General features: G+C 46.1%; 1 protein-coding gene across 1 annotated transcript in view; it reads right to left on the bottom strand.

The window, feature by feature from the left end:
* Positions 1-14,415, bottom strand: part of DNAH12 (dynein axonemal heavy chain 12) — a 166,406-nt gene that overhangs the window by 44,883 nt on the left and 107,108 nt on the right. The window contains exons 47-51 of the mRNA XM_065408714.1: positions 10,889-10,969; positions 8,226-8,402; positions 3,621-3,752; positions 1,947-2,036; positions 398-538 (exon numbers count right to left, since the gene is read on the bottom strand). Coding sequence (XP_065264786.1) covers positions 398-538; positions 1,947-2,036; positions 3,621-3,752; positions 8,226-8,402; positions 10,889-10,969 — 621 coding nt within the window. The remainder of the gene's footprint in view (positions 1-397; positions 539-1,946; positions 2,037-3,620; positions 3,753-8,225; positions 8,403-10,888; positions 10,970-14,415) is intronic.

Genomic DNA, 14,415 nt, shown 5'->3' on the forward strand with positions numbered 1-14,415 from the left:
CCTTCCTTGATTCTCAAAATATTTAATTATGTAGACAACCCACTCCCCATGGACCTCCTGGATCACAATTTTAGATATCCTCTTTTATGGTATAAGCAGAAAATAAAAGTATTATTGTAGTTTTTGACAGACTTTATAGTACTTAATTTTAATCTGTATGCTGCTTCAGTAAAACATATCTTATCTTCATCAAATCTGACAGTTATTTTCATCTTCACAGATAGTCACAGTCCGCTATTAAATTTGAAAATATATGTCCTAAATTTATTTTCCAATGCAGAACCTTTTATTTCAGTTTAACTGCAATCATAATAAATAGCTTAGTCTTGTAGTCCTCATGTGTATGTAGCTTCCACTAAAGTCAATGGGAGTTTTCAGGAATGGTATCAAAACATACCTTAGCAACTCTGTCATACACTTCCATAGCCATAATCCATTTACACAAACCCTCAGCTGCGGAGGATGCTTTAGCCACCTTAGGTGGATCAAACTCAGGATTAGTCAGATATTCAGAACGAATCTTCTGCATGACAGTCACCTACATGATAAAAACATTACAGCCATAGGAAAACTTTATTTATCTCAGGCCCAGTTTTGCTACCCTTACCTTGCTGAACAATACCTTAACTCCAAAAGTTGATCAACTGAAATCAGTAAGGAATTACTCAATATGGGTAACTGTGACAGAGTCCAGCCCTAATTTGTTTCTCTAATTTTCTCAATGTCTACATTCTTACCCAGCTTCCCTCCTAGTCAGATCGCCATCCTTTGTGTCCTTCTTCAAGTCTTATTTTAAGTTGCCCCTCCTTCTGAAACAAATGCATTCCCTTTCTTCTTTTATATTCTTCCTTAGAATTTACTTACTTCAGCAAAGCTTTTTAATGATGATCCCCAAAGTTATCTTTACTGAATGAAGACTTGATCTTCAACCAGAGTATGTGAATGAATTACATTGCCTGTGCCTACTTCTGGGCCCAATCTTGAGATACTAAGTACTCGCAATTTGCAAGGATCAGGCCCTTAGACCAGTGGTCTCCAAAGTGGGGTGCACAAGAGGATCCTTGGGGGTGCGTGACAGGCGGAGCGCTTTTTTTTTTTTTTTTTGCTTCGTCTTTAGTTCGGGAAGGAGTCCGAGCGGTGGTTTTTGTTTTTTGCTTCGTCAGTTCGGGCAGGAGTCTGCCCGCAGAGGTGCATGCTCAAAAATTTTTTACTGATAGGGGTGCACGATCAAAAACATTTGGAGACCACTGCCTTAGACAATAAGTTCCCTGCAGGCAGAGGTCACATCTTTATATTGTGCCCTTGTACATTTCTGGGCATTTAATCATATGTTATCCACACTGTCAGATTTAATCTATTTTTCAGATAAACCGTTTTTTTACATGAAATAAAAAAACCCCACTGATATATTTAGTCCTTTCAAAACTAAATAAAATGTATTATGCCAGACCTGATTTTGTCACAGCTTCTCTGGTAAACATACAGGGACTGATTTAGTAAAGCTGGTACAAGGAGATGTTACTTACATATTTTTGAGCTGGGTAAATCTCGGTACAGAACTTTTCACTCAAGGAGCTAGCGGGCAGTGGTACAGACATCCCCTACAGGGTACCTACTGAGGGATAACTCTAAATCCTGCTGGAATGCCATAGGAGGCACCACTGGTAGGAGCCACTGAGAGGAGGAGTTGAATCACTGTATTCCCAGTCTGCCCTGGCCATGCACCCTTCTTGAACAGTGTCATTCACTTCTCAGATGGCACTTGCTCCTAAAAGCCCGCAGAATAACTGAGATTGCAAGCTGCTGTGTGCTGACACAATTCCCTCTTCCCCATGCAGTTTATTTCCATGAAAGCCCTGTGTGAATTTATCCCTTGGTATAATATCTTCTATACATGCTTTTGGAGGCAGATTTCATAACTCAAAAGACATTAACCAAACACTTACTGGAATGTTATCCTTGTCATATTCTCTAAGATCCTTTAAGAAATTCATGTCACCCAGAACTTTCTTGCTAGGCGCCCAGTAATCCAAGACCTACAATGGAAATTAGGGAAGAACTTTTAAAACTTTTAAATCAAAATGAATTCATAAATATCCTCTAATTAACAGACAGGAATGCATACTTATTACAGAAGGTTGGTAAAAGTCAGATCGCAGCATGTTTAAGGATTTAGTTCAGACTGTTTATATTTTGAAGCTTTAATATACACCTCTACCTTGATATAACGCTGTCCTCGGGAGCCAAAAAATCTTACTGCGTTATAGATGAAACCGCGTTATATTGAACTTGCTTTGATCCGCCAGAGTGCGCAGCCCCGCCCCCCAGGAGCACTGCTTTACCGCGTTATATCAGAATTCGTGTTATATTGGGGCGCGTTATATCGGGGTAGAGGTGTATTACTAATCCAAAGTATTTGCCACTTAGTTTCCTCATGTATGTTATTAATATAAGGCCCCATCTTCCCTAATGTTCTAATGTCAGAGCAATGTTCTCAGGGCCGGCTCTAGGCACCAGCAAAACAAGCTGATGCTTGGGGCGGCACATTTTTAGGGGCGGCATGGCCGGCGCCAGAATGCCGCCCCTAAAAATGTGCCGCGGCCGCCCTAGCTCACCTCCGCTGCTGCTGCCTGGGAGGGAGGGGGAGATCCCGAGCAGCCGCGGCGCACGAAACAGCCGTTTCGCGCGCCGCTGCTCCCCCTCCCTCCCAGGCTTGGGAGAAAGGGGGAGAAGCGGCGCCCGCGCTGCGGCCACTCGGAGTCTCCCCCTCCCTCCCAGGCTCTCAAACCTGGGAGGGAGGGGGAGATCCCGAGCGGCCGTTTTGCGCGCCGCTGCTCCCCCTCCCTCCCAGACTTGAGAGCCTGGGAGGGAGGGGGAGAAGCGGCGCCCGCGCCGCGGCCACTCAGAGTCTCCCCCTCCCTGGCTCTCAAGCAGGGCTGGGGATTTGGGGAAGGGGCGGAGTTGAGGCGGGGCGGGGGTGGGGTAATTAAAAAATGGGGGGGCGGCCAAAATTGTGTTTGCTTTGGGCGGCAAAAATCCTAGAGCCGGCCCTGAATGTTCTTTTCCAAGACAGAAAGGAAAGAAATCCAATGGGGTGACATGGTATGAAGATGAAATCTCCTTGAGAATGCAATCAGCCACAGAGAGAGGAGTCTGTCAGACCAAATATTTCCCCAGACCCTACTTAAAAATCAAATAGTGACTGGGGGCGGGGAAGACCCTTTACTCTGATGATCGGGGGTACCTCATACAATAAGGGAGTTCTGCCTGATTCACCACCTGTAGTGGCTAAGGCAAGAGTCCACTTAACTGCCCTGTCTCTATAAAATCAGTAGCAACTCTCAGGAAGAAGGACAGATACAGGACCAGGAGTCACAGAAAGCAGAAAACAGTGAACTCTCCACTCCACAAGCTATTCTGTAGTTCCACAGCAGGTGGATTGGAAGTTGAAGCTGTCTCCTTGTGGACATACAGCCTGCATCCATGGTTTTCTTGAAGGCTGCAAATGTGTGTCTAGTTTAAAGGGCCCTATATTTTTCATTTGAGAAGAACTGCTATTGATGAACAAATATATTAGAAAAATTATATTCTTATTTGAAATTTACTTTCTGCCATTTTACCTTGCCTCCAATCCCCATAGGATCTGTAATTCTTTCAGGTTTTATATCTTTCATAACACAGATGGCAGCCATAACTAGTTTGACACCAGATGGAGGATTCTTCATTGATTTCACAATTGTTATATCAGCAGGCTAAAACAAAAGTGACATTTTAAAAATAAAATGTATTGATTTACAGTTTTGTATATCATATGCAAAATACATTAAGTTCAACATTCATAACAAAAGAAAAAAGTTCTCAATTTCTCATGACCAAGTAGCATATATGTAGTGAATAAAAACAGAAATGAAAGGAATTTTAACACTGCATGCAATAAATATAATAATTATAGGGTTTTTTTTAGAAGGGATGATTTGAAAATCTATAGTTAATATTGCCTGAACACAAGAAGAGTCCACCAGACAGCAACTTTTTCTTATACTTGGGAGATCAAAATTAGAGCAAGTTTGGTAAGTGTAAACAAACCATACAAAAATCCAAGATTAGGTCAAAAGATTTCTTTGGTACTTATCCCTAGGTGGCACACAAGACCTCTCATATGTTTGGTAAATCCAACTGAACAGTTCATGCAGGCATTTTCTCTACAATACTGTTCTAAAGTCTGGTAACTGAGTCATAATGTTGACTGAAAAATTCAAGATCCAGAAAATTCTTAGCCATATTATAATTTTAAAACAAAAATGTAAGCGATGGATTCCTTGAATGGACATCCCTAAGCTTAGCTGGGTGGAGAAATTAAACACCAATGTTAACATGTCGATTTTGTGTAGTGCCGAATACAGCTCCAGTCTTGCCAATATGCTTGTGCTTAGCTTTAGGAATGTGATTAGTCCCATGAAAGAACTGAATCGGACTACATGTGAGAGTTAAGCATGTATAAATGTGTTTGTAAGATCTTAATCAGGATTCCTCTTCTCATCTAAGTTTTTTTGTGTAGTAATGACCAGGTGGTCTCCTAAAGCAACAAATTTAGGGCCTAATCCTGAGACTAGGGCCTAATGCTGAGCACTTCCTGAGACCTCAACTCCCACTGACTTCAACAGGAATTGAGGGTGCTCAGCACCTTGCAGGAGGAACACAGCTCCTTGCATGATCAGAACCACTCACTCCAAAAAGATGGTAAAACAAAGATATACAGAGTGGTGGTCAAAGAAGTTTGTGATGATTTGTCACTAAGCATATAGAGAAAACCTAGAGCAGAGATGGACCAGAAAAAAGAATAAAGGACAGAACCTAGTAGCTGAGAGAGATGGGAGCCAGGGAAAGAAGGGAGAGATACACACTGCCTTGGGAAAGTATTTATAAATGTAAGCAGAGTCAGGATGAGCTCTACCCTGACATCTGGTGGTGAATTGTGGCGAGTTGTGGAAAAGAACTTCAGGGGCTGATCTTGTTTGCATAGGCACACCCACCGCGCCTAGCATGATCCCAAATAGTCACTTTGGCTGCTGTGGGATCCCCAGTTTCTCTGTTATTGGGGCAGGAAGAATAAAGTGTTGTTACCTGGATTATGTGAATCAAGGACAATGAAACTGTTTCATGACAGAGGGACTCGCCATCAACTAAGTAGCACTCGTTAGACAAGGGACATGAGTTCCAAAACCCAGTGAATTGAGAGAGGCTGGGGGCAGGTATTTGTACCTGATAGTATAGGCCCCCTTTGAGGGCCTGAAATACTAATTGCACCTCCTCCTCTCTCTACTGTGGACTATCAGAGCTAATTTTAATTCCATTAGGAGTCTAGTTACCGGCTGCTGAGCTGAATTCACTTTGGGACAATGGTGCACCAGCACTGAGGCTCCCCTACTACAAGCTGACATCACTAAAGAGCTAAAATTACTAATAGCTGAAACCACTGAGTGCTGGGGGGGGGGGGCTGAAGATATGTTGCTGAGCAGCTGGTGGAGCAGAGTAGTTTGCGGGACGACTGGAGCGGCTCGCGGGACAGCTGGTGGAGCTGAGCAGTTCGTGGAATGGCTGGCCGGTGGAGCGGCTCGTGGTGAAGGCTGCAGCAGAACCCCATGGAGAGGCGGGGCAGTCGGCCTTGGACCACGTAAGGTGCCCCTTAACACTGCTGTGCCCTTCCCCCAAGCTGGGAGGTAAAACTCTGCAGATAAACTTTTGAACTCTGGGGCTGCACTGACCAGGGACAGAGACTTTTGGGTTGTTGGACTTCTGGGTGATTTTTGGGTTGCTGGACTCAAGAGACTTTTGGGGTGTTGGACTTTTGGGTCTTTAGGTGATTTTTTGGGTTGCTGGACCAGGGCCGGCTCTAGGTTTTTTGCCGCCCCAAGCAAAAAAAATGTTGGCTGCCCCCCGTCCCAGCCCTGGGCTCCTCGCCGCACCCCCTGCCGCCCCAGCCCTGGGCTCTCACCCCCTAACCTGCACCCCCCTGCCTCCCCAGCCCTGGGCTCTCACCCCCCCAAACCGCACCCCCCTGCTGCCCCAGCCCTGGGCTCTCACCCCCCCCAACCCGCACCCCCCTGCCGCCCCAGCCCTGGGCTCGCACACACACACACACACACACACACACACACACACACACACCCACCTCCTGCCGCCCCAGCCCTGGGCTCACTCCCACCCAACCTGCACCCTCCTTCTGCCGCAGCCCCGGGTCACTGGTAACTCACTCCCAGGGCAGGTCATTCAGCAGGGATTTTAGATGTGCACAGAACACAGACAGGATTGGTTCCCATATGGTTACAGAACTGCAGTAAAGTGGAACAATTTTCAGCTTGTGTGATTGGAGGATATCTGGATGCATATTATAAGACTGTCCTACATAAATGAGGAAAAGTTGAGGTGCCTTTATTATTCTTTTGTTCCACTCTTTCTTTCTATGGGGAATTTGCCAATGCAATATCACTGTCTTCCTTTTAAACAAACATACAAACAAAAAGGCAATGGCTGTTGAAAATAGCAATTCCAGTCCTAATAACCACTGGGAAGCATTTCTTGCTCAATTTTATCCTACTTTTTCTACAGCAAGTTACAGTGGATCAGTATATTTGATTTCGGAGAAATGAAGTAACAGCTGCCCAAACTGAGCTTGAGCACTCCTGAATTTTGAGGTGTTCAAATCTGGAAGGCAGGTGCTGGGGAGGGGGGCGCTGTGGCTCCACAGGGGAGCACGGCAGCATGTATGTAGCAGCGTGTCTGGCGCTGCGCAAAGCCAGACACGCTGGTCTGAGTGGCACGATAAGGGGGCTGGGGGGTTGGAGAAGGGTTAGGAGGTTCCGGGGGAGCAGTCAAGGGACAGGGAGCAGGGGGGGTTAGATGGGGTGGAGGTTTGGGGGGGGAGTCAGGGGCAGGGAGAAGGGGGGGTTAGATGGGTCAGGGGTTTGGAGGGGGCAGTCAGGGGACAGACAGCAGTTGGATAGGCATGGGAGTCCCAGGGATTTGTCAGGGGACAGGTAGGGGGTGGGGTCCTAGGAGGGAAGTTGGCAGGGGTCTCAGGAGGGGGCAGTTGGGGACAAGGACCAGTGGGGCTTAGATAGGGGGTGGGATCCTGGGGGGCAGTTGGGGCAGGGGTCCCGGGAAGGGCCGATCAGGGGACAGGGAGCAGGGGGGTTGGATGGGTTGAGGTTTCTGTGGGGGGCAGTCGGAGGGATTGGATGGTGGCAGGGTAGGGCTACCTTCCCTCCCCGTGGAGTGTCCTATTTTTTGAATGTTAAAATATGGAATCCCTACTCACAGTGCAGCTCTCCATTCACTGCAGCATGAGGTCTCAGCTACCTCCCTCCCTCTCTTTCCTGTTGGTAGTGGCCAAGGGAATGCTGGGAAATGTAGTTCTTTCCCCGCTCCAGGGCTGGCTCTATAGGCAGGGAGCTAACCAAGGAACTTCAGCTCCCAGGGCCCCCTGTTGGTTCTCAGCTCCCATGCTGGATCCCTGGCGCCACTGCAAATGGGCTGCCCCAAGCATGTGCTTGCTTTGCTGGTGCCTAGAGCCGCCCCTGTGCTGGACTTAAGACCCTGAGGGGAAAAGGATACTGCCAAACTTACTTGGGGGGGGGGGTCTTTTGCTCATGGTTTGAGTTATGAATCCTGTTTGTGGTGTTTCCCCAACATAATGCCGCATTGTTTCCCTCCTTTATTAAAAGGATTTTGCTACACTCAGACTCCATGCTTGCGAGAGGGGAAGTATTGCCTCTTAGAGGTGCCCGGGGGGTGGTATGTAATTGTCCCAGGTCACTGGGTGGGGGCTCGAGCCAGTTTTGCATTGTGTTATTGAAACGGAACACCTAGATACTGAACCCGGCCCTTGTTGCTGCCAACTCAGACGGGCAGAAGGGTTACATAAAGAAAGTCTAGGGAGAAAAAAATCCCACAGGCTTTCAAGCAGAGAAGATATCTGAAACCTGTTTTCTCAGAAGTGCTTTCTGTGTCACACAACAAAAAGAAGTATGCTTTTTAACAATCAGAAGAGGACTAAAAGGATATCTAGTGCATTGTGATTGTCCCCAGATGTCAAAAACGGAGAACTTTAACCTTTTTCAAACCTTTTCTTGTTTTCTCCTTAACGTGTTCTTTGGCAAATAACCCAAAATACACAGAAAAATTAAATAATTCTTTAGAGTGTCATTTTTTAAAATTTAGCTTGCCTTAAGCGTGTCAAGTGCAGAAAGTGCTGCCTCTAGTGCTGGAATTGCCTCTGCCAGGTCACTCTCACACTCATTCTTCAGTTCCTGGGCTTCTGCTGCTTTTTCTGTAGCAATCTCTTCATCTATTTTCACAGTTTTACTTTTTGCTTCCACTTCTGCAGACTCCTTCTCTATAATCTAAAGAAAACCCTCATGAGCAGAATTCACCAAACTTGCCACTGAATGGTGTTTATTCAATCAACTGTCTGGGGCTATGATGTAGAGCATCTATAAAATAATGTTGGTTTACTTCTTTGTCTTTTTCAGTAGGCTAATATTAGAATCATTATTAATTTATGTGACACTAATCTGCATAAAAATGTTTTCTCAAAATAAACTGAAAAGAAAAGATCTGTAGGTAATGGGAATTTTGTAGGAGTAACATAACATCTCTGTGGACCCACGTCAATAGTTAGCAGAATCAAAGAAACATAAGCAGCCTTAGATTTGAAATTGGAACTGAGACATATAAAAGTTGTTCTTTGTACTAAATAAGGGCTTTATATCCCTACAATTTTGAAATTCCTACCAAGAAACCCACCACTACATGCACTAAGATTACAGTTACTACAAATAGCTGTTTTTACAATCCTTTTACAGTGTAAAAGGCCACAAGTTTACCGGTGATTTTTTTGTGCATCATGCTGCAACTTAAAAATGGATTTGTTATGTAAAATGATTTTTACAGGCCCCTAGTCTGTAATATAGACTACACCTATTTTGCTTTCTTTTGAGTGAAGAGGCCATCACTTGATTCAGTGCAATGATTCCCTCCCAATTCTATAAATCTGATGACTAGTTTCCTCAAAGCTGATGGGTGCTGGGGACTCTGACCTGGAAAGCAGATTTGTCAGAGTAGGCGGAATGTACTGGAATGCATTTTTAGAAAGCCATTTTTAAGTAACAGCCAAGTTGACAAAAATGTCAAGAAAGATGTCCCTCTATTTGGTACTACAGTTACTGTAAGAGCAGACACGTACATCTACTAAGAGAGAGTTACGCTACCAAAATCCACTGAATTTTAATGAGAGTTGGGCACCTTACTTCCTTAGGCTCTGTTGAAAACCCCAGCCTATAACCTTAGGCCATGTCTACACTAGTAGGACTTCAATGGTACAGCTGTACTGGTATACTACACTGGCAAAGTGCTCCTAGTGTAGATGCAGTTTATAGCAGCAAAACTGAGCTTTTGCCAGTATAGCTTATTCCAGCCCCACTGAGCAAAACAAGCTATATTAGCAAAAGTGCAGTTTTGCCTGTAAACTGCATCTACATTAGGGGATTTTGCCAGCATAGTTATATCAGTCAGGGATCACACCTCTGACCAACATAGCTATACTGGCAGACGTTTTTAGTTTAGACATAGCATCAATGTGTAACCACAGGCACTTCAAGAACAAGAACAGAGCTCATATCTTAAACTCATCTCCCCTGTAAGCCAAACAGCATACAATAGCAGAATTATACTACCCCTTTCAGGAATTCACTGTAAAGCTCCTCCATGAATAACTGAGATTCTGAGGTATGGACAAATATATTGTACAGTAAGCACTCTTCATTAAAAACTAAATTGCTTTGCAAGTGGCATTATGGATCTGTAATATTCACACAAACGCTGTACTACATGCTTTCAAAGGGTTACTTAGGCTTGGTCTACACTACAGAGTTAGGTTGACATAAGGCAGCTTATGCCGACCTAACTATGTTAGTGTCTACACTACATATCACGCCGTTATATGTGCCTTACTACACTGACACCATAACTCCACCTCCACAAGAGGCGTAGGGCTTATGTCGGTGTAGTTAAGGTGACACAGTGTCTGTGTAGACACTGCGTTCCTTACGTTGGCTGTTGGCTGTCATTCTTTTCCACTGAAGCCGTGAAATTAACAAGAAAGCCGTCTCCCGAGCCAGGCTGCTACTAGGTCCTCTCCAAGCCAGACTGCAACCCAGGCTCCCGGCTATGGCTGCCGCCCGGGCTCCCCACTCTCCACTGGGATCCCTGATGCCCCTCCCCCCGGGGTCCCAGTTCCCCATTCCCCACCGGTAGCATGGCAGCTGACTGGACTCCAGGTGTGGATCTCCCTGCTGGAGGCAACAAGTCCTGGGCGGCTTCTCCCCCACTCCTGGCTGGAAACGAGGAGGGAAGAAGCCCAGGTGGCTGCCCTCTGCTCCTGGCTGGGAGTGGGAAGGCAAGAAGCCTGGGCAGCAGCCTCTCCCCCGACACAAACTCCTGACTAGGAGCAGGGAGGCAAGAAGCCTGGCAGCTGGGCTCCCAGCAGGGAGCTGCACGGACCTGAGAGCCCTGGCACTCAGCCCCCCACACTGCCCTTCTTCAGTTGGTGGAAGTGCTCCTGGTGAGGACGCACGCCACCAACAGAAGGAAGGTAATGTGGACACCAGCCACCGCAGTAATTACCATTATGGGAGACAGCTTTACATTCTACTGGGCCTTCATAGAGCTTTACCAGCAGGAGCCTCTAATGGGAAGCCCTACTTCCCCAGATTTCCTGGAAACCCCACCTTATCAACATGATAGTTGCTAATTAAAATAATCATTTAGTCATTACAAATAACTCAAATTATGTATTTCATCATTGAACAATATATTTGCTTAACTCTACCTTCATCATATTTGCATTATCCACTTTAGCCGCCTCCAGTTTGGGTTGCAGATCAACTAGTTCTTGCTTCATTTCACCAACCTAGATGGACATTTCCTTATAAAATTATCACAGTAGCAGTAAATGCTGATGCTAAAAATATAGCAAATAATAAGTAGAAAGTTTAACATTTAAATACAGTATAAAATCAAATATGGGTAATATATTTAAAAGAACACCATAAAAACTTGTTATATTCCCTGAAAACAGGCTAGAACATTAGTGACAAGAACCTGGGAACATAAGACATAAACCAGAAATGAGTCCCAGGACAGTTGAGCCCTGCCCCTCCATACAATCGCACTCATAAATTTGTCCAGCTCGCTCTTAAAACTAATTAAGCTATTTGCCCACACAACTCCTATTGGACTATCACTCCAGAAGCCTTATAATAAGCCTCAAGCAGCCACTTGGAGTGTGTTGAGACCCTTGATCTCAACCCCTCAGTGCAGCAAACTCTTGTGGACAGACACTGGAATAAAGATATTTTTGTAGACACTGCTGAGCAGATCTCCATGAGGGGTCACAACCAGGATGCTGACCAATGCCAGATAAAGAAGAAACAGTTCACAATGGCCTACATTAAAGTCAGGGATACCAGGAAATGTCTCACTGCGGAAATATTACCTGTCCATTTTTGGAGGAGCTGGACAGGATTTTGAGCAATTACTCCACTACTCAACCCGAGGAGGTTGTGGACCCTGCTGCCCACCCTGGGGACAAGCAGCAAGAGTCATCAGAGGAGGAACACAAGGAGGGCAGACCCCGGAAAGCCATGATGTCTTCAGGACTCAGGACCCTGAAGGCTACCCTGTAGGAAGCGAGCCTGAATCCCAGTCAGAAACCTAGGCTGGGGCTGAAGAGGCAGATCCTATGGAGGGAACCTTGGCATGTAAATATCTATTTTTATAATTTATTATTACACTATGTCAGCCTCTGTTCTGGGTGCCCCACGGCCACTGACATTTTTGACAGATGTAAGAGAGGAGCCAATCCAAGTCCCCAGTCTCCACTTCCTTCCCTCCCTCCCTCAGCCCATTCTCTCCATCCAGTTCCCCCCTCCAACCCCCATACATATTTTTAAGATGGCCTCCCTGCTGAGGTATAAATGCTCTGTAACATGCATTCATACAAGAAAAGAAGTTTACCTTAGGGATAGCACAGCCATACTGTTCTTAATGGCTTTTCACAGGCTTACACAGAAAAACGATGGGAGCAGTTAATGCTTCAAATAATCATCACAGAACCCTATCTAGTTTTCGCTGCAATTTCAGCATGTCTGCTGCAGAGGAGACTAAGTGGATACTAGGACTGAGAAATTGCTCAGTTTTGGGCTGCACACTATGCAGGATAGCAGCATGGTTACTGCCCCGGTATAGCTCACAATTCCCTTCCACACTTGCAGCTCTTCCGGGGAGACCATGTTGGTGAATAACTTCACAGTATACCTTTAACGCCCTGCGCGGACACACAAATATGTATCTGCATCCTATCTGCAATCCGCAAAAATTATCCGCGGATTTGTAGAGCTTGACACCGGGGGCTGGACTGAGGCTCCAAGGCACACACACACGGAGCCCAGTCAGGGAGACATGCTGGCAGCTGTGGGGAGCCGCAACGGACCCTCCACCTGCCCTGAACCCGGGGCCTGAGCAGCCCCACACCCAGGGCAGGTGGAGGGACCCAGGCTCCCCACAGCTGCCAGCGCAGCTCTCCCTGATCCGGCTCCATCCAAGGGGACGTCTCGGAGCTGCAGCCTAGCCACGGTAAGGGCCAGGCAGGCAGCTGTGGGGAGCCGCAGCAGACCCTCCACCTGCCCTGGGCGTGGGGCCTGAACAGCCCCCAGGCCCTGTCCCTGCCCCACAGGCCCTCCGCCCAGGGCAGGTGGAGGATCCACGCCGCGGTTCCTCACAGCTGCCCGCCCACTCTTACCATCAGAGCCCTGCGCAGATACAAAATTTGTATCTGCATTTGTACTGGTATCTGCAGAAATGGTCTATGGATATAAAGTGGATGCCCACGGATTTGCAGAGCTCTACCTATCTTGCTGGTCTGCCCTTTGCCTTTTTGAATAAGGCCATTCTCTACCTCCTAGTCATCCAACTCAGCATAATGTCCTAGACAGTCAGGCCTAAAGGGGATGTAGAGGAGATTAGTACCCATCTTGCCCCCATATGCCCCACCCACTAATCCCTCTGACACCATATAAGCACCTCCAGGCCACAGTGAAACTGAAAAGCCAAACCAGGAACATAATTCCCAACCCCTCTCACAATCTCCAAGGCACACCAGCAGCACAGCCGAAAATCCCAATCTATCCCTCCTCATGCATACAGCACTTACCATCTCTGAGATCACCCCAAGACTGTGAAGAAACTCAGGGAGGGGAAATCAGAAATACATATAAAAATGCTATCATTGCCTCTCTGGAATATGAACAATAATTGCATGGTTTTCTCTCCTAGTCCCCCAGCCATTGCATCTGCAGCTGGCTGCCAGACTCTCAAGGACAGTAGGGTCTTTATTAGCAGCTGAGAAGCTGGCTAACTTGAGGGGGAAGAAATGGAAAACTCAGGATGAAATGTTCACAGACCTGACCACAGACTCCCCGCAAAACTGAAAACAACTGAGAGATAGTATTTGAGGTCAGAGTAGGAAAAAGACACAGATCTATCCAAAAACTGCACTGAAGTGGCCAGAGATAGCATCGCAGTGGCAGGGACAGCACTGCCATTGCAAACAACAAAGTAGAGAAAGACAGGGAGATACAGAGACAACTCCTGGAGACAATACTGATTCAGAATACTCTGCTGAAGAGCACGCTGCTAGCGGACAAACAGAAAATCCACTGCCCTCAACCAGGACCCTGCCATATTCTATAGGCTGAGGACAATACAGGGTACTGAGAATAACAGCTTATGTTCCCCTACTGTACCCCCACAGCCCTGCCCCGAGGCCATTCCTCTCCTCGGCCCAATGTCAAGGCAGTAACAATTGCACCTGAGAACCCACCTCTTTCAAGCCATCTAATGCCCCTGATAACTTTGAGCCCCAACACTCAACACCAGAAGGCCCAAGAACAAGCAGAGGTACAGCATATACTTGCTTGTTAATTGGAGCCTCTCCATATTGTTGTGTTCTGCCCTCCACTACACTGGAGTTTATTTTTATAGTCATTTTAAAGTTGTGTTTCATTTTTGTTTTAAATAAAGGTTTATTTCTGTTGTTATATAATAAATTGTTATTTAATAAAAAAATAGTTAAACTCATTCATAAAGAATCAGCAATCAATTTTACACAGAAAATCTGTAAACTTATATGTAACTCATAGGTTTTCACAAAAGTATAAATATAAGAACATACAACCGGCCACATTGGGTCAGACCAAAGGTCCATCTAGCCCAGTATCCTGTCTTCTGACAGTGGCCAATGCCAGGTGCCCCAGAAGGAATGAACAGAACAGGTAATCACCAAGTGATCCATACCCT

Source organism: Emys orbicularis, chromosome 7, assembly GCF_028017835.1.
Source record: "Emys orbicularis isolate rEmyOrb1 chromosome 7, rEmyOrb1.hap1, whole genome shotgun sequence".
Lineage (NCBI taxonomy): Eukaryota > Metazoa > Chordata > Testudines > Emydidae > Emys > Emys orbicularis.